The 18748-nt window shown below is 35.3% G+C and overlaps 3 protein-coding genes across 13 annotated transcripts; 1 reads left to right on the plus strand and 2 right to left on the minus strand.

The window, feature by feature from the left end:
- Positions 1-31: 31 nt before the first annotated feature.
- Positions 32-4032, plus strand: LOC7466432 (chaperone protein dnaJ 10). Of its 3 annotated transcripts, none has more exons than XM_024596201.2 (10): positions 32-330; positions 718-777; positions 1098-1180; positions 1562-1715; positions 2178-2307; positions 2421-2585; positions 2697-2875; positions 3162-3242; positions 3357-3488; positions 3690-4032. In XM_024596201.2, the coding sequence occupies exons 1-10, from the start codon at positions 244-246 to the stop codon at positions 3768-3770; spliced, it is 1152 nt and encodes a 383-aa protein (XP_024451969.1). In that variant the 5' UTR covers positions 32-243; the 3' UTR covers positions 3771-4032. The 3 variants fall into 3 exon arrangements, with proteins under 3 accessions (XP_024451969.1, XP_024451968.1, XP_024451970.1); XM_024596200.2 differs by having other exon boundaries at positions 33-330; positions 3354-3488; XM_024596202.2 differs by having other exon boundaries at positions 35-330; positions 2427-2585; positions 3354-3488.
- A 673-nt stretch (positions 4033-4705) lies between these two features.
- Positions 4706-7656, minus strand: LOC7466433 (F-box protein SKP2A). 4 transcript variants are annotated; one of them, XM_024596204.2, is made up of 5 exons: positions 7536-7656; positions 6939-7249; positions 5939-6287; positions 5708-5849; positions 4706-5291 (listed from the first exon to the last, which is right to left on the minus strand). In XM_024596204.2, the coding sequence occupies exons 2-5, from the start codon at positions 7208-7210 to the stop codon at positions 4921-4923; spliced, it is 1134 nt and encodes a 377-aa protein (XP_024451972.1). In that variant the 5' UTR covers positions 7211-7249; positions 7536-7656; the 3' UTR covers positions 4706-4920. The 4 variants fall into 4 exon arrangements, with proteins under 4 accessions (XP_024451972.1, XP_024451973.1, XP_002302202.2 ...); XM_024596205.2 differs by having other exon boundaries at positions 5939-6300; positions 7438-7643; XM_002302166.4 differs by having other exon boundaries at positions 7443-7641.
- A 2700-nt stretch (positions 7657-10356) lies between these two features.
- LOC7467842 (ACT domain-containing protein ACR3) lies at positions 10357-16973 on the minus strand. Of its 6 annotated transcripts, none has more exons than XM_002302167.4 (9): positions 16674-16738; positions 16373-16457; positions 14495-14610; positions 14335-14380; positions 13677-13791; positions 13322-13389; positions 12572-13180; positions 11944-12048; positions 10357-10848 (listed from the first exon to the last, which is right to left on the minus strand). In XM_002302167.4, exons 3-9 carry the CDS (start codon positions 14563-14565, stop codon positions 10528-10530), a joined length of 1335 nt encoding a protein of 444 aa, XP_002302203.1. In that variant the 5' UTR covers positions 14566-14610; positions 16373-16457; positions 16674-16738; the 3' UTR covers positions 10357-10527. The 6 variants fall into 6 exon arrangements, with proteins under 6 accessions (XP_002302203.1, XP_024449861.1, XP_024449864.1 ...); XM_024594093.2 differs by lacking the exon at positions 16674-16738 and adding an exon at positions 14893-14963 and having other exon boundaries at positions 16373-16478; XM_024594096.2 differs by lacking the exon at positions 16373-16457 and having other exon boundaries at positions 16674-16971.
- Positions 16974-18748: the final 1775 nt, after the last annotated feature.

An 18748-nucleotide genomic window follows, 5' to 3' on the forward strand; every position in this document is an offset into this window, starting at 1 on the left:
TGCTCCCGCGAAAAGGCAGTTCCAGGTATTTGTTTATTGCAGTGAAGAACTGGAAAGGCGATAGAAGCTAGTGGGGCTCTCCTTAATATGGACATCTCTCTCACACTCAAGTCACTTTTCCTATATTCTCATCTCTTTTCCTATCATCTTTTCATTTCCCAAAACATTTCTGACTCTCCAACTCCTTGGAGAAGAAGCTCCAGTTCATCATTTCACTTTCTTACTCTATAGACACAATCAGCGATGGTGAAGGAAAGTGAGTACTATGATGTTCTTGGTGTCAGCCCATCTGCTTCAGAGGAGGAGATTCGCAAAGCTTATTATCTTAAGGTTTGATCACTTAGAGAGGACCTATATTGTTTGACGCTGTGTTACCGAATGTAGTTAGCAGGGGTATATGGCTACTAGTGATGCCTGAAATACAAAATTTAGTGTTTTAGTTTTGGTTTCTCTGTGGTGAATTTGAGTTAAGAAACATATCCAGGTTGCTTTTACTTAGACTGGTAAAGAGTGAATTATAATCTAAATTGAGTTTAAAAAGTAACGAAAATTTTGATTTCTTTTTAATGGAACCTGGTGCCTTTCAAAAAGTAAAAAATGCTGAGCTTCTTTGCGTCCAAATTGTTTTTCCTCAGGATTTTATATTGTAACTCTGTAAGAGTTTTTGTTCTTTTCACCATGGCTAACTATAAGAGAGAGAGATATTATATTTTACAGGCCAGGCAAGTTCATCCAGACAAAAATCCAGATGATCCACAGGCCGCAGAGAGATTTCAGGCAAGTCCACCCGGTTATGATGGTTATTTATCCCTTCAGCACAGACATAGACCACATCTTTTTCCTTATCAAATGTCCGATTCGTTTCTTAAAATAATTAGGCAAGTGCAAGGAAAATGCAATTAGGGATGAGGGTGTCAGGAGTCGTCTTTCTATTGCTATATCCATTATTACATTGGTAGTGTGTTTCTCGTGTACACCTAGTAAATGTGGAGTGTCTAATATTCCAGAACACAATTTCACATAACAAGCATAGAGAATCTAGTCACAAATTATTGATTGGAAACTACAAAGGGTTTAAACCATTTTAACTTTGGCAGGTTTTAGGTGAAGCTTATCAAGTTCTGAGTGATCCAGTGCAAAGAGACGCATATGATCGAAATGGAAAGTATTGCATATCAAGGTTTTTTTTTATTTTTCTTTTGTAATTTGCTCTAATCCTGTTTAAAGATGATTCTAGTCCCTGAGGTTTGCTTGAAAATATATACCATAGATGTCTTGGCTTGAAAAATGCAGAATGATCAACTGAGACAGTTTTCTCGTCAGTACTAATATATTACTCACTGTAGCAAAACCCTTTCCGAATAATGGCTCGTTCATTTTTCACTGAATACTTTTTAGCGAGTGCAGTTTGATCATCAATTTGGGCATGTAAATATCTATTTTTACTTGCATAATGGATTTGATGCGTCATTAAGATGTAGATTTCCATTTGAATATAGCTGTCTTCGTCTTCCCAGTATGTTATCTTCTCCTTCAAATAATTTGATATCCTACTTCTCAGGGAAACCATGCTTGACCCCACTGCTGTATTCGCTCTTCTGTTTGGGAGTGAACTATTTGAGGACTACGTAGGACATCTGTCTGTGACATCAATGGCTTCTTCTGAATTAGCTAGTGAAAGTGGGAATCCTGATAAAGTACATGAGAAATTGAAGGTATGGAATTTCACCAAGTTCATGAAGTCTTGTGTTTAAGAAGTAAGCAGTCCTGTAAGTACATTTAAACTCAATTATGCAATAGCAGGTAAAATCATCACACTCATATAGAGCTTACACTGTAGTATTTCACTCCACCAAGGAAATTCCAGTTGGTTTGGCCGTTCCCATTGTATTTTCCTCTGTAATTTCACGAATAGCAGAGTACCATGTATTTTGGCTTCGACGTCTACCTGTGTTTTTTACCCTTATCCTACTAAATGTTTCAGCTTTGAAGTTCTAGAATTTCTGTCCCTGTTATCACACATGCTGCAAGTATGCAGTGTGTAGCTTGTTCTAACATGTCTATCCCTACATAACCCTATTCTCTTTTTTTCGTTTCTGTTTTTGATAAGCTATGATGTATTGATTATTTAGACTAACCTGCACCTTTTGTTTCCGGTTTGTGATTATTCATTGAAGGCTGTCCAAAAAGAAAGAGAAGAAAAGCTAGCAAGATTTCTGAAAGATTTTCTTAACCAATATGCTCAAGGTGACAGAGTTGGATTCTTAAGGCGTGCAGAATCAGAAGCCAAGAGGCTTTCTGATGCAGGTAAATTAAACTGAACTCTCCCACCCTTCCTTTTCTTGATACATCTGCAATTTGATTGTTTTCTATGGTTAGAAAACTCCGCAGCGTAGCTTAATATTTCGTTTGACTGAAAGATACAGCTTTTGGAGTGGATATATTACATACTATTGGCTACATATATTCAAGACAAGCGGCACAAGAGCTCGGGAAGAAAGCAATTTATCTTGGGGTGCCATTTTTGGCAGAGTGGGTTCGCAATAAAGGACATTTCTGGAAGTCACAGATTACAGCAGCAAAAGGTATGAGACATCAGCACCCCATACCCACATCTCTGCCTCCAGTAATAGCATTGTTTGTGGGTGTCTGCGTACAAGTAAGCTTACCTAACTAAATATGGAAAGCAAATCCAGGTGCCTTTCAGTTACTACAGCTTCAAGAAGATATGCGCCGCCAATTTAAAATGGATGGAAGCGGCCCTGGAAATGATGTTGAATCACATTTACTTTCAAACAAAGACACATTGATGAACTCGTTATGGAAACTGAATGTAGTGGACATTGAAATTACCGTGATACATGTGTGCCAAATGGTGAGGCTCTCCATTTCAACTCAAGAAAACCTTGGTTATCTTCTCTGTTTCACAAGTAGGAGTTATTCACGAACTATTTCTTTTTATATTCTAACTCTTGTTTAACCTTCCATTTCAGGGTAGAATTTAGGAAATCTAGTTTATTTTGAGTTGTTTAAGTTTTTGTTGGAGAAAAACAGAGATGAATTGGGAATGCATTTCCTCCCTAGTAGCTACCTTTTTTTTCAACTGCTTGAAAAAAAAAAGGTCTTCCATAATATTCTTCTCGTATTTTTTTTTTTTGCAGGTCCTAAAAGAAAATAATGTTAGAAAAGAAGAGCTTAAAGCCCGTGCTCTGGCATTGAAAAATCTTGGGAGGATCTTTCAGGTGGATTGTTTATTATAATCACTACACAATATTGTCTTCGTAATTCCATGAACATTTTTTCGGAAAAATTGATAATTTTGGACTTGATGTTGCTTTATAAAAAATATTCAGCAGGAAAGGCAATCAAGAAATGGTGCAACATCAAAGGGAAAAAGTTCTGTTGAAACTGATGACGATGATGATGATAGCAGTAGTGAAGAAGATTCACCAAGGGCATTATCCTATCGAACTCCTCTACTTACTCAGGCATGTTGTAATACCATTTAGAGCTAATACATCAGTTGCATTCGTGTTTCGACTGCATCTTCTTTTCTCTTCTTAGCTCTAAATTTATGCCCGATGAGAGCATAATTGTTATGACCTGCATTCCAGGAAAATCATTCTGAATTTAATAGTAAATTGATTCCAGGAGAAAAATGTCATTAGTGTAATCTTTTGCTTTGGCAGGGTATTGGCAGACTATTCAGATGCCTGTGCAATCCAGCATTTGATGTGGATGATGAAGAGATCGTGTACAAAAGCAAATGATGCACAAGAATGTATATGCCAAAGGCTGACTCTGAGGCTGTAACACAGTGTTTTCCTCCTTTTAATCATAGATTGGGACAAGCTATATTTATATTTTATATTGTGTGCGTATTTGTTTAAAGAGAGAACAAATCACATTGATCGTAATCTCTCATATAGAACTGACTATCCATTTGACTGGAACTATATTTGTCAAGTCGAGGTTGTTTTCTGATAGAATAGGAAGGGCACTTTTCAGAAATGCATTGAGCACTTTTTCCTAGTTCAAGCCGTCTTCGAATGATGAGTCCAACAATGCTGCGAGGTGGGGCATTTTATGTGCTTTGCATTCATCGCACTAGCAGCCCATCAGAAAAGGAAAAGATGAGGTGACATGGCTCCAAGTGTCCTCCAATGTGACAGGTAAACGACAAAAGAAATAACTAGGGTTTATTGATTGATTTTTCCCCAAGTCGTTTTGAGAGCGAAATGAAGCAATACCTACAATAACTCGCTGGCATTAGGAGGCAGTTCTAAAAGCTGAACATGACAGCTTGGGCTGGAAGGTTCTTGATTTGGGTCGAAGCAGGTCTAATGAAACGCAGGGAGCACCACCACCAGCAAGAAAAAACCTAAATGCCGAATGGCTTCCGAGCCACTTAAACATCCTCAAACGCTAATAAAAAGAGAATACATGGGATGATCAGTCAAATTCTTGTTCTTTTTATTTGTGATCTTTTACGGAGTTTTCGCGTGACAAAATATTTTCTGCTAAAAAAATCCGAAGTACATTACATATTCGAGGAAACGGATACAACCTTTAAAATTCTCAAGAAAGCGTGCCCCTTGGTAGATCATATGAAGCACTTGGGCATATAGCCAATGATTTTGATTGATTATCACATGAAGGTAGGTTTATAATTGTCATAATAAATCATAAGCAACCAACACACACATTTGACCAATAAACTTGGAGCCAGCATACTTGCTCAACCAAGAGCAGATAAAAGTCCATAGCTTTACTTACAGACCATATTTCGCAACAATGAATGGGCTGCCCATGTGCATCCACATTGTCAACTCTAAAACACAACCACATTTACAAGGGCACGGTTCTACCTTTACAGGTTCACATGCACTGTTGCTTTAAATTCAGAACTGCATGTGCGGCTCAATGTGCCGGATGAGGAATAGAACTTGCGGTGTGGTGTGCTTGGACAGCACAGGCACAATGCACGGAAGTTAAGTTCCAACAGCCACTCATAACGAGGGAATGCCTCCCTGAGCAGGTATGAAGTGCAGGGAACGAGTCACATAGAGCCTGAACAGCAGGAGGTGTGATTGCCGTGCACTGACTGATGTTGAGACTCTTCAATCCTTCCTCATCATACCTGCCTTTCATTGATTCCCACATTGCAGGCTTGTTCTTCACTCGGTTGTGGACAAGGGAATACATTGCTCTATCTGTGATGTTCCGGCAGTAGTACAGACAGAGGGATCTAAGATGGGGACACCTATTTGCCAAAGCAATCACGCTGTCATCTGAAGAAAAATTGTGAATATTCCATCAGTTATAATCATAATCAAAATACCAAAAAACTTAGCATGAAAATAACATCTGCTCTCAAATTCAAATTGGCAGTATACCTTTCACGTCAAATTAACAGGTTGCAGGTTCAGTTTAATATTGTTAACACTAAATGAATCACCTTTCTCAATTTCATACTCTTACCAAAAAGGGACACCGTCCAGTACTATGGAAAAAGTCATAGGATTGCAAATATAATAGATCAGGCCATGAGAATTCTTGGGATTGCATTGTTTCTAAGTCTCTTGCCCATTCGATAGTTCAGTGAAATTTTGCGCCTTATAGCCAATTAACAAATACATTTTGGTGAAGTAATAATGTATGAACATCTTGTGAAATGATGCAAAAGCATCCCCAAATTTGAAAATACCTGTTATACAGACACAACCACACAAGTCAAGGGTTCTGATATCAGGACATCCGTATGCTAGACTCATTACTCCGACATCACTCACATTCTCACACCATCCCAGATTCAAAGATTGCAACTGACTGCAGTTGCGTCCAATTGCCTGCAGATTGTTTACCAAACTTGTAAGCCATATAACTCCTTCAGTGGCAGATGGAAAAAAAAATATATATAATAGTTACAAGCATAAACCTGCAAGGCACGGTCAGTTGCACCATTCACACATCCACAGAGATTTAAAATTTTTAATTTTCGGCAAAATTCTGTCAGATACTCTAGAGAAACATCGCTGAATGCCGTACAACCACTGATGTTGAGTTTGGTAAGATTGGGAAAACCGTGAGCTAATGCATACAAGGAGAGATCACTAAGCTTAAAGCTTTTGCTGAGATCCAGGTCCTGCAGATCATGACAGTAACTTGCAATAGTCTCAACAGCATTATCCTCGAGTTGTGGTTTATCTTGGCGCAGCACAAGAGTTTGCAGTTTTGTAAATTTAGGAGCAAGAGATAGAACCAAGTTGTTCATGTTGTTTTTGCACCTGAAGAAAAGAACTGATGCAAGATGTTATCGTTGTCAATGATGAAGAAGAATAAATTCAGGAACAGATTGGTCAACAAAATAAGACCTGATAATAAGCCGGAACAATTTCTAAAAGGTTACTTTTCAAAAGGTCTTGAATGTTGATTAGAAATTCTTTAGGAATTATACACAACAAATCTAAAATCTTGATGCAGAGCAAACTCAACCAAATCTTTTAACATTCCCCTCGCAAACAAGCAAGTGAATTTCTGATTGTCTATGTATAGCACTCATTTACCCGTAAAAAATTCAAAAGCTACCATGATGAGAACAGATTACAGCACGTGACATTAACACTGAATTAGGGTTACAAGTTTGCAAAGATAGCATGTTTCCATGTTACTTCCTGTAACCAATCAGCAATGTTTTCGATCATGGCCTAGGAGAAGATGGCAATCCGGGACAAATTGCTCTGTTAAAAAACCACATACAAACTCTTAAGTAAGAAACACTTCAATAACTCAAAAGGCATGATCACCTGGGTCGGATTAAGAGATACGAACAATTTTATATACAATCGATACAGCTTAAATAAAACAAAAATCCCAAAAGTATTACAATCAGCTTGAACAACATTTTGATTATAAAGACAGAGGAAGAAAGGTTATACCAAGAGAGACACAGATGGGTGAGTCCCGAGCAAATAGCATCCCTCCATCCACTGCAAACCCCAGAAGCCATAATCAAGGTCCTATCATCAACAAGAGAAACAATCCTTAACAACAGCTTCATAGGGATATCTTTCCACTCAGTGATCACCAAGCCTTCGATTTCCACACCTCCCGCACCAATCCCACTCTTTCCACCATCAAAAGCAAGCATCATCGGCTTCTCAGAATACAAGTTCAAGTCTTCCCTCCTCCCTTTTGCTTCCCCTGCCATTTCACGTGGAAAAGTTTGTTTGTTTCTTGTTTGTGTTTTCTGTCATCAATACAGTTGAAGAGGTTACGAGAGAAAAGAAGTAAATTTTAGTAAGACGACCAGAAAAAAAAAAAAAACCCATGTCAAAAACCTTATTAAAATCATGAAGGCATAACAAAAGAAACATTGATTAAGAATCATTAACAAGACACAACTAAATGATCATTTAAAAACAATCTTTAACTCACATTACCAGCAGATTCTATGAGAGAAAATAGAGTCTTTCAGTACCAAAAGTCAAGAGGGACACAAATTAAAGAAATTTTGAAGGGTGTCAGTGATATACGTTTTTTAGCTGTGATTTTCTTTTTCTTTCTGTGAGCTCTGCTAACTGCTAAGTGCTAACAGCTGAAGCTTTGGAGGGGAGGTGCATTTATCGAGACAAAAGGATTCTAAAGAAAGAAGGAGAAACGTACGGGAAGAGGTTAAGCGGCCCGTGTGGTGCCATGTGTTTGATGTTAATCAATGGTGTGATGACGGCCCCGCTCAAAAGTGGCCCTTTGATTGCTTTCTAATTTTTATGGGACGGCAATTCTTAGAGGTTTTTTTTTATTATTATTATTTTAATGTCTGCACGTATTTCACGGCCTGAAATTAATAATCTCATAAGTTTTCCGAAACCTGAAAAGATTTGAATTCATAATCATTATAAAGTGAATTCAAGTTATAATCATACCTTAAATTTATTTTTTTAATATTATAAATAAACTTTTTTTTTATAAATTAACATAATTTAAAAAATAATATAGTTTAACCAGTCGACCTGAGAAAACAACACAGCATATAATAAAACTTTAAGAAATGGCATCATTTTTAATAGCATGATTAATAAAAAAATTTCGCTGATGAAATAATAAAAGCCTTCAAAATACAATAAACAAACAAACAAATATTCATTTGTGCCACATCTTGGAACAAATGCTTACGAGAAAATGTAAGGGTTGTGATACTTTTTTCTTATTCTTTTTTATATTTTTAAATATTAATAACACAATATAATTGGTTGCTCTACTAAGAATAATCCAGCCTATTAAATTTTTATTGCTTGTACTATTTTTAATAGTGTGATTATTTAAATTATGCTAGTTTGAAAGAAATATCCCCGTCAATACTCCAATGTTTAAAGCCTTGAGTTTTTTTTTTTATTATTTTTACCGTAGACAATTCCAGTACCAGTCTAGTCCAGGATAAGCATTAGACAATTCAGATTGACCGAGGAATGGAGCTGTATTATCAAATATATAGTGAATCCACTAAAAAAATTAATGAGCTATTATGATCATTCCGTAAAATGTGACTTTTTTTAAATTAAATATTCAAAATATTTTTTAATTAAAAAAAAAAGTCACCACTCCTAGTGGAGAAACATGTTGATCTTGATGAAATTATTTATCAGTCGCAAAAGAATAGAAGACAATTTTTGAAGGGAAATAAATTTTGTTTTTAAATAACTGTAAAATAAAGTGGAGAAAGAAAACAAGAAAGAAAAGTTTGAGAGAGAATTGATGGGTGCGAAATTGTGTGGAAAGTCGCATTGTGCGTCCTTTTTTTTTTTTTATTTATGGTTGAGTGTTTAAAACGATTTATATTTTAAAATATTTTTTATTAAAAAATATATTAAAATAATATTTATTTTTATTTTTTTAATTTTATTTTTATATTAGCGTATTAAAATAACTTTAAAATATTAAAAAATTAATTTAAAACTAAAAAAAATTAAAAAACATAATGAAACGGAGCTTTAAATAAAAGCTTTCCCTCTATCTTAAATCTTATTTTTCCAGGATAGAAATACTCCCTTTATTACGAATATGGACAATAACATGTTGGTTGAGGTAAAGCTTACTTCTGGGCTGGATAATATTCCAATTTGATTTTGTGTTGATCGGACAAATTCTAAAACTTTTAATTTGCAATTCCATTTTCATGAATCCTTGACTAAATATTCCCCTTCCTTTTACTTTAGGACCAGGATGGGTGGTGGATCAACGGTGAGCCGTTCAGCCAGGGCTGAAAGTGTTTGGAAACGCGGTTGAAATAACGTTTCTATAAAATTCAATTTTTATTTTGTTTTTTGCTAAAATTTAATACGGTTTGTACATTTTGAATTGTTTTGATGTGCTGATGTCAAAAATAATTTTTTAAAAATAAAAAAATATTATTAACATGCATTTCGGCACAAAAAGTTATTTAAGAAACAACCATTACCACACTGTAAAACATACCCTTAAACTTTCACATAATTGATTGCCTCTGTTTCGTAGGCAGCGTCGATGGATGGTTATGGTTGTCTCTTCCAGCGTGTGCTATCCTTTATATTACGTCAAATTGACACTTGAATTTTGACGGTTGCAATTTTTTGTTATTCTGATGAAAAATGTTTTTTGAAGTATTTTTTTTTAAATATATTAAAATAATATTTTTAATTTTTTATATTAACATATAAAAAAAATAAAAAAATTAATTTAATTTTTTTTAAAATTAAAATTTTTAAAAATACAATCGAACTGCATTCCGGTAATCTATGTTACCTATTGTGTTTCCATACCTGCAGATAAATTGAATAAAAAATGAGTGTGAAATGGTAATGAAATAGGTGCAGTTACCTATTTTTTTTTTAATCTATGCTCTACATTTCTTATTTGAACAGCTTTTGATCCAACTAATAGTTACTTTGATGTGTAGTGTTTTTTAAAAATGTTTTTTATTTAAAAATATATTAAAATATTTTTTTATTTTTGATATTAACATATTAAAATTATAAAAAATATTAATTTAATATATTTTTAAATAAAATATTTTTTTAAATCGCACCAAAATACAATTTAAAAAATATATCAATATTACTTACAGTTACTTTTTTCAGATAGACCGATTATAAAACCATGAACTTACCCTAGAGAGAGACCTCACCATGCTTCTGTGAAAATTGCCCCGGGCATTCTTGTAAAGCTAAATATGAAATTTTAATTTATGATGTTTTCTAATACAAAAATAATTATATGTATTTTTGAAGGGTATGCAATATTCCATACTAAACATTCCTTCGCCCTTTAGAAACATCAGCTTATTTTGATACTTTATATACATATATATATATTTCGAAATTTCTGTCCTTTTCCAACCGAAGGTTCGAACTTCATTAGCTTGCAATATTTATTCTTTGAATATTGAACAAAGTCTAGTGCAAGCCCTGTCCATAGTTCATGCTTTGGTAATGAAGAGGTTTATTGTCCTGTACAGTTCATTATTTCTGTGACAGCAATACAGAAATGTTCTCATGCCAAGAACCTTTCCAGCAAGTTCCCGAAAAAGAAACTTGTTTTGGCCCATCCTCTAGCTTCAGGTTCTCTGGAACTAGCAGGTGTTTTCTTCACATTAAGCATCATGGTGTGCCCGATTTCTTTACGAAGTGCTTCGATAATCTTCGTATCCACCGGATTCCCAGAAGCATCTCTTACATAGAAAACATTCGTTGCTTGCTCTCCTATTGTCATGACACCTGCTCTTGATACGGCTAATCCATTCTCTCGCAGAATCCTTGTAACTTCAGATAGTAAGCCTACTCTATCCTTTGCACAGAGCTCAAGGCTCAGACCCTGAGATCACAGTGAAAAATTCAGACGGCACAAAATAAATATTGGTAATCTAAGGACTTCACCCCTGAAAGAAAAAAATTATGTGAAATGTGTATCACTGCAAGTACAATAATTAATCAATTCAGAAAACAGGTTCTCTTCATTTTAATTAATCACTCTCTCTTAACCCTCATGCTTCTGAAAGCAAACAATTTATCAAATGCCGTGTTAACAACCAGTCTAACGTCCTATGATGCACGCTATACAGTTCTGAATATTGAACATAATTTCAATCTCTTTTATTCTCTTACTTCCTCCTTAGAGTTGACCTAATATCCATAGCAATTAGCATCTCTCAACTCTTGTGAGTATCTTTGTAGGCTAACAATACTGATTTCTCATTCATCAAAAAGAAGAAAGAAAAGGAAAACGAAAACGAAAGGCTGACAAGACTTTGGCATGCTGTAAGTATTTTGTGAAGTGATAGATGTGAGGTTGCAGAAGATGAAAGACAAGGCTGGTGTCTGTTATTGATGCTGTACTGTTGCTACAAATTATTAGATGCCATCTTCATACTGTTTTCATTCCCGGCTTAGTGAACCTAACTGACATGGTTAGCCAGCAAAAGTGATTACAATTTTCAGCATTGGTTATAGAGAATCGTTAAATTAACCATGAAGTGAAGTATCAATACAATACATGTGAGAATCCCAGTTATAGACTTTCAGAAGCATTAAATTAAACATAAACTAAAGCTATATCTTCTTACTGTTGTCTCGGTTACATATATTCTGCCAAAGGCCTATAGCTGAAAAATGCTCTCTTTTTTATGCTATTATAAAGGATTCTATCATGAAACTGTTTCAAGGCCAACAGCTCAAAGATTCTGTCATTTCAGCTGGGCATCAAAGATAGACTACAGCATAACTCAGAATGTAAAACCTGAGCTGTTCTACACTAATATAAAGGGAATAACAGAAATAGAATTTAAAATCACTACTTTTAGCTGAACCATGAAAGACAAACAGCAATGTTAGACGACAAAGCACAGCGATGTCCTTATCTACAATTTCATACAGCACCAGCAGGAAACAGTAACGTAGACAGTTTACTCACCTCGCTCACTCTTCTTCTAATTGCAGCTTCAAGGCATTTGATAACTCTTTCCTTCTCTCCTTCGGTATCAAGCACGCAACCATCCATGTGACGAATATAGTACTCCTAAAAGTTCGTATACTGGGTCAGTTGCTTCAATAAAATCCTACAGAGGCTATGAAATTTATTATAACTGTAACAAAAATAGTGGAGTCATTTCAATCATTTCATTGAACAAATGGGCTAATAACAAATGAACATTTTTTACTTCTTAAATTAAAAATCTGCAACACACAAGCATGATGCTGTATTGAAAAAGATAAAGGAAGATGGAATGAAGTAGAAATCTTTGTAAATTTGACAAATTGATTTGCAGAGACTAAAAATCTTAAAACATTCTGTTTCTAGTTGCTACTCGCCTCTACTGATTGGAGCTGTTCCGGTAAAAAAATTACGAGCTTAACTAATCTTCGGCATGAGCTCACACACACAAACAGACAATCTAGTGTCAATGTGAAAAGATGGAAGCATTGAGCTTCATAATGCATGCCTCACATCAACAAAACTAGAAATGCCTTTAAACGAGAAATGTTTCTTAATTTTTCTTCTAGTTATCGGTGTACATATACTTCAGTGGGGTAAGAGGTACCTGTGATGCATGGGGCCCATCAGACGAGATTGTAGCATGAAAAACAACATATTGCATATCTGTGAGAGTGCACACTATGTCAAACATTAACTTCGCACGGTCTTTGCATCTAACAGTGACCACAGAGTATCCTTTATCCTCACAACGCTCAACTGTGATCTTTGGCTTGATGGAGGGAGGATAATCAACCTCAGTAGCCACTATTCCACCTTCATAATCCCTGTCGGCAAACAACATTTGGTGCAGCCTACGGTCAACATGAGTAAACCCCATGGAGAAACTAGTACGACCCGCCTCATCATTCTCACACCCACGTAGAATGTTCTTGAGCTGGTCCTCCATTATAGACAATCTGGTTGGGTCAGCTACAGCACGAGATGTGGTGTCATCATTGACATAGACAACACATGCTATCCGACTATTATGGGTCCAAACTTCAGCAGCAACCACATTGAAGTGAAGGTTGGCAAGGACGGCTGAGATTTCAGATAAAAGACCAGGGCGATCCTTGCCAATGAGTTCAATGGCAGTGTGCCCACCAACAGAGTGCACTCCAACCCGTTTGTCTGCCCAAGTAGTTACTTCTTCTTGGCTTTTAGGTCCTAGAGCCTGTTGCATTGAAGATACTTTCAGTTAACACTGGTGCTAAAATGGGTCAACTCTTTTCCAATCAGCACTGAACATCCTATATTGGTTTGAATTTATAGCACATGAAAGCAGATAAGCGAAAAAAACATAAGAATTGCATACCTTCTCTATGTAGTCAATGGTTTTAATATCTGTAATCTTCTTTCCTTGTTGGTCAGTGACATGAAATACTGTGGATCAGAAATAACTATATAATCAATACCAACTTGTTCCGTGTGAGAAAGTGAAAGAGAAAACTTAACAGAAGGATATAGTAAGATGGCGCCTTGTTTTGATCACTTGGTTTAAAGTATATTCTTTAGACTTAAAATCAAAAGATTGGGTATAATAAATTCATAATCAGGTGAAACATGTACTAATTACAGAAAGGATCTTAGGAAGCATATGAAGAGCACTGCCCTTGCATAACCATTAAGGAAGAAGAAAACAGGGGAAGTCAATAGAAGCATACTCATACCATCCATGAACCAACCACCATCCGAGGAGATGTAAGCTTTGGTGATAATGAGGTCAAGATCGGTTAGGACTTGCACAACTTCCAGGAGAATTCCTGGTTTGTTCATGCTGTCAACCTAATACATCACATTCATGAATTTTAGTTTGTCATTGCCGTGACATTATCTAAAAAACAAATTCATAGCAAGCATAATAATTTGCTTTCCAATTAATAAATTAGAGCACACGTGTAAGGAATCTGGTTAAAGATAAGATCCTGTCTCTGTATTCTCCCAATTCTGCAGTGTAATTGGATGGAGGAAAATTTAAGAACAAAAATCATTTCAGTAGAGGCCCCTCGTGCAGTAAAGTACTAGAAAGGAAGAGATACGTTCTGAAAGTCTGATATTCAGCAATTTGGCTGGCTCGGGTCATTCATACATCAAAATGACTGCCAATAGCCTATGGTGTGGCTTTAGCCACCCATACATTATAGGGCCTGTTTTCATTTCTATCAATGATTGGTGCTAGTCTGCTACAACGCCTGAAGCTCGAACTAGTATGCAAACTTCAATCAGTTGTATTATGTGACCAACACTCTAGAAGGGTCCAGTAGGACTTGGCTCTAACTCAAGTATCACTGATCTTGATGGCCATGCAATAACAATAAAAAAGATTACCTTAACAAGAGTACTGTCATTGCAACTAGTGTTGTCTACAGATACCCTGCCCCCCAAAAAGAAAATCAAAAGAAAAGAAAACATGAGAGGGACGCAAAAAGAAAAGAAAAAAATGAAGCAGGGTCTTGGAGTACTTAATTTAATTAATCATGTGAAGTACCTTGGAGGATTAATCCTAGTGCTCAAGTTCTCATACTCAGGATCAAAGTATGGCCAACAAACGCTAGCCATTTAAGCAGCAATTACTTTCTCCAATCAACAAAAAAGTCTCTTCTCCTGTCACAGCAGCATTAACTATTAACATTTGATATGTTAAAAGACAACATCCTATTATCAATAGCCATGTCATGCCTTTTTCAACAGACAGCACTAATTTCATTAACAGTTAACATCGACATATAGGACTCAATAGGTAGGACTTTGTGAATGAATGGAACGAGAACCAGAATGATTTGATGTTTCTACTGTAATTTTGTTGGAAGACAAGCCACTTATAAAGGAGCTACATGCAAAGGACTTCCCACCAAACCATTACCAGGAAATATTTAAGAGCAATACCCTGTCCGAGACTGACACCAATTACTCTTCGCTAGCTAAGCGCTCAGGCCAGGACATTCAACAATCCCTTTCTGTTGACAAAACATGCTCAATTTCCTGGTTACGATTTACAAAACAACAACTTTATGACATGCCTTACACGTACGATTTCAACCCTGTCAACATCTAATCTTGACCTCTTGATCTCAAGTGACCATTTGAGATTTAAGAAGCCAGTCTTCCACTGAATTAAGGCACGACATGTTGGTGGAGGTTGCTGTTACTGTACTATAAAAAGCTACTAACATGTAAGAATGTGGACATGCAGTACAGGAAACCCAACCCAACAAACTACAATTGCACTGTTCTCTAGTTTTTCTTTTTCCCATTTTGTTCTCTTTTTGAGATGTTAAATTTTCAGGTCATTATTCTCTTTTGTTTCAAACTGAATGCTGAGAAATTTCATTCAGGCAAGGCCTAAACTAGCCCAAGGTTCTGCTCAAGAAAGAGGTTCTTTTCTTTTCTTTTTCCATGATGGGCTAAGTTTTTCCTCTTCAGTCCACCCAAGCCTAGCCCATCCAATGAGTTTTCAATCAGCCTATTCTCTCTCTATTTTTTTTTTTTTTTTGTGTGTGTTACAAGGAAAAGACACAATCAAACTCTATCATTACACTCTTGAAATCTTAAACTTTAATACTTTAATCTACCTACATTTCTTTTTTCAAGTTACTCATGAAAGTTTCTGTTCAAGCAAAGCAAGGATTGCCGAGAGAGACAGAAAAAAATAGATGATTAGGTGTGTGATAATAATATTTTTTAAAGTATGATTTTACTTTGAAATACATTAAAATATCTAAAAGTATAAAAAAATAATTTAAAATAAATAATAATAATAATTTTCAGGAAATACCTTTAAAACACACAAAAAAAATTGTAAAACAAAAAAAATCCGACCCACAGCAGTGTATGCCATCGTGGTTGAGACAGAGGTAGGTAACGGCAGCAGAACAAAAGAATTGTTGCCATTATGAATCGAGTTTAGGGGTTTGTGAACCAGCCAAGTAGATTCAGCAGAGCAAAAATCTCTTCAGAGGAGAGGTGGGAAAAAAGAGAAGAATTAGATTCCCCAACTTTAACTACCGTCGTCAGTATCCTTATACTCCATTTGACCACCCAAAACCCCCCACCATCACTGTCCTCCACTTTACATATCGATTTAAAGCATAGATCTTATTGTCCACATGAACAATAGTATACTAGCTGTTGAAAGAGAAATTAGCATCTGTTTTAAATTAATTCTACCTTAAAACAAAAAGTCAAACGGAAAATTGCGGCGGTTAATGAAGTTAAAAGTTCCACGCTTTCAAATGGCCTCAATTACGCAAGCAAACCATTTTTTTTTTAAATATGATTGTGGACTGACTCTGCCACCACAGACCATTTGAAGCAAGATTCATTAGAATTCTATAGAGCTGGAAGGAAGATTTGTATGAGAACTTACCGAAGAGGAGAAGATTTTTCGAAACTTGATGAGTGGTGCCCAGAATCCGGATGAAAGAAATGGTGAGAAAATTTGGAAGGGAAACCTGACAATTTTCATGCGGAATCCACTTAACAAGGAAAGTGCTTAAATGATTTGCAAGAAATCTGCGGCCAAAATGATTGACCATTCATTCAAGAAAACTTAAAGATTTCTGCAGTTCTGGGGATTTCGAAGCCTAAGCAGAGAAATAATTTATCAAAGACGCAAAGACAGAACTGGAGAATTAAAGGGAAGAATTTCCAAGTCGTTATTTACTAACCTTTGATGGTTCCTTCCTTCCAAAATTCCAACACAAGAAAAGAAAAGAAAAAAGCAGAGCCACTTCACATCCTTAAAACCCAAAAAGGAAGAGGAAGAGAGGGGGGTATTAAAGAAACAGAGGGAGTGAGTGGGCCTAAAATAGGGTTCTTTTGTATTCTCAACTCCCTGCTTTCTACGTTGGAATAGCACTTGCAAACCCTCCTCTACCTCTAAAAAATGGAAGTGGGCAGTGGAATTCTTTCTGAGAACTGAGAAGGAACTGAATCAGAAACTTGAGATATGGCGTGGCATTTGAGGGCCTTAACCCTTTAAATATTAATTTATTTCAATTAACAATCATTTGATGTTTCATACATGACGCGGCGACCAAACGCCTTAGACCAAATATTTGTCACAATCTTACCATGAGCGTGAAATCAAGATCTGGTCGGGTTTGTTTGTTATTGATGTGTGGTGAAGGTTTTTTTTTGGGATTTAAAAAAACTAATAAAAACAAGTATTTTTAGTTTCTAGTGTCAAGTGTTGCTTGTGGTTTAAAAAGATTGTACTTTAAAAAGAACTTAATCTTACCCGTACGTATCTCAATATCTCAAAATCAAACACATACTTAGTTTTATTTTCCTGAACTAGTTATTCCTCAACTTGCACTCAACTCCCTCCTGTAAAGGTCCGTAGGGTATGTGTGTGTGTGTATATATATATATAATAAAGTATAACATAATTTTGGATTTTAAATATTTGGTGTGATTGAGATCTTTCTTTTCAAAAGTATTTTTTATTTAAAAATATATTAAAATAATTTTTTATTTTTAATATTAACAAATTAAGATTATTGAAAACATTAAAAAATATATTAATTTGATATTTTAAAAAAACAAATACACGTTTATAAGATAAAAAAATTTACGAGTTATTAATTAGCCAATTAAACATGCTTGAGGTGGAAAGTCATCAATCATGCCATAATATAGAAGAAGAAGAAAACTCTCCTTATAATTTTTTTTAGAATAAATAGAAAGAAAAATTGCAAGAATTTTTTAAAATCACATTGTTTTTGTATCTTAGATGTAACAGTTTAAATGGTTAGACTTAGCTACTTATAAATACTAACCTTTCGTACCATATTGTTAGGAGATTACAAGCAAGTACAAGTGAATTTAATGAGCTGACTGATACTCTTCTTTATTGCCGAAAGCAACATGGTTCAATATCCACCGTTGAGCCCTTGATTTGTATTTTTAATACACCTACGTACAGATAAAGCTGATGGGACCGTTATGAGCAAATACATATGCTTCAAAATAACTGGGCGATCCGGCATAAGAACTTGGGGCGTTTTATAATTGTGGGTGTGGGATTTCCTTAAAAATAAATAAAATAATAATAAGAGATGTATGTTTTAAGTTCGTTAAAATCATGAGTTAACCTGTAAAATTATAAGATTTTATGAGTTAATATATTTCTAAGATGTTAATTGGACTAAAAACTCGAAACCAGTAAAATCAAATTTAACTCGTGCAAAATCAGTAAAATCGCTAAACTCGGTCCGATTTTACTAGTTTACTAAATTTGTGATACGAACCAAGTCATGTTCAAATCTGGCCTTAAAATGTCTACTGACTTGCAAAATTGGTAAAATCGGTAAATGCAGTCTGATTTTACGAGTTTACTAAATTTGTGATACGAACCAAGTCATGTCCAAATCTGGCTTTAAAATATTTGCTGACTAGTTTTGCGAGATTGAACATATCTTTCAAACTGTATATTGGATAAAGCTAAAATTTTACAGAGAGATATTAGATATATAAACATATATTGTGGTAAATTTTCAGGTCAAATAAAGTTAGGGAACATAATATTTTAGAGGGTCAAAGTTAGTAACCTAATATTGTCAAATATGTCAAGCAAGACCATTGTGTACTGTTTGGGACATATCTAGAGTTAGCGGTGTAATTTTACTTCGATTAAAGTTGAGATAGAAACTAGATATCTGAAATTTTCCAGCTATATATCATAGGCCCAATAATTCATCCAAACGAGAGAGAACAACATGTTTGAAATCAGGAGAGAACG

This window comes from Populus trichocarpa, chromosome 2 (genome assembly GCF_000002775.5).
Source record: "Populus trichocarpa isolate Nisqually-1 chromosome 2, P.trichocarpa_v4.1, whole genome shotgun sequence".
In the NCBI taxonomy this organism is placed as follows: Eukaryota; Viridiplantae; Streptophyta; class Magnoliopsida; order Malpighiales; family Salicaceae; genus Populus; species Populus trichocarpa.

Coding starts and splice junctions, on each gene's coding strand:
- LOC7466432 (XM_024596200.2), top strand. CDS start 244: ATGGTGAAGGAAAGTGAGTACTATGATGTTCTTGGTGTCAGCCCATCT. Junction 2,308..2,420: donor CAAGAGGCTTTCTGATGCAG/GTAAATTAAACT, acceptor TTTGACTGAAAG/ATACAGCTTTTGGAGTGGAT. Junction 2,876..3,161: donor TGATACATGTGTGCCAAATG/GTGAGGCTCTCC, acceptor TTTTTTTTGCAG/GTCCTAAAAGAAAATAATGT.
- LOC7467842 (XM_024594096.2), bottom strand. CDS start 14,565: ATGGCTAGCGTTTGTTGGCCATACTTTGATCCTGAGTATGAGAACTTG. Junction 14,381..14,494: donor ACTAGGATTAATCCTCCAAG/GTACTTCACATG, acceptor TTTGGGGGGCAG/GGTATCTGTAGACAACACTA. Junction 13,390..13,676: donor TGGTGGTTGGTTCATGGATG/GTATGAGTATGC, acceptor TCTGATCCACAG/TATTTCATGTCACTGACCAA.
- LOC7466433 (XM_024596204.2), bottom strand. CDS start 7,210: ATGGCAGGGGAAGCAAAAGGGAGGAGGGAAGACTTGAACTTGTATTCT. Junction 5,850..5,938: donor CAACTGACCGTGCCTTGCAG/GTTTATGCTTGT, acceptor AACAATCTGCAG/GCAATTGGACGCAACTGCAG. Junction 5,292..5,707: donor TGGTTGTGTCTGTATAACAG/GTATTTTCAAAT, acceptor ATTTTTCTTCAG/ATGACAGCGTGATTGCTTTG.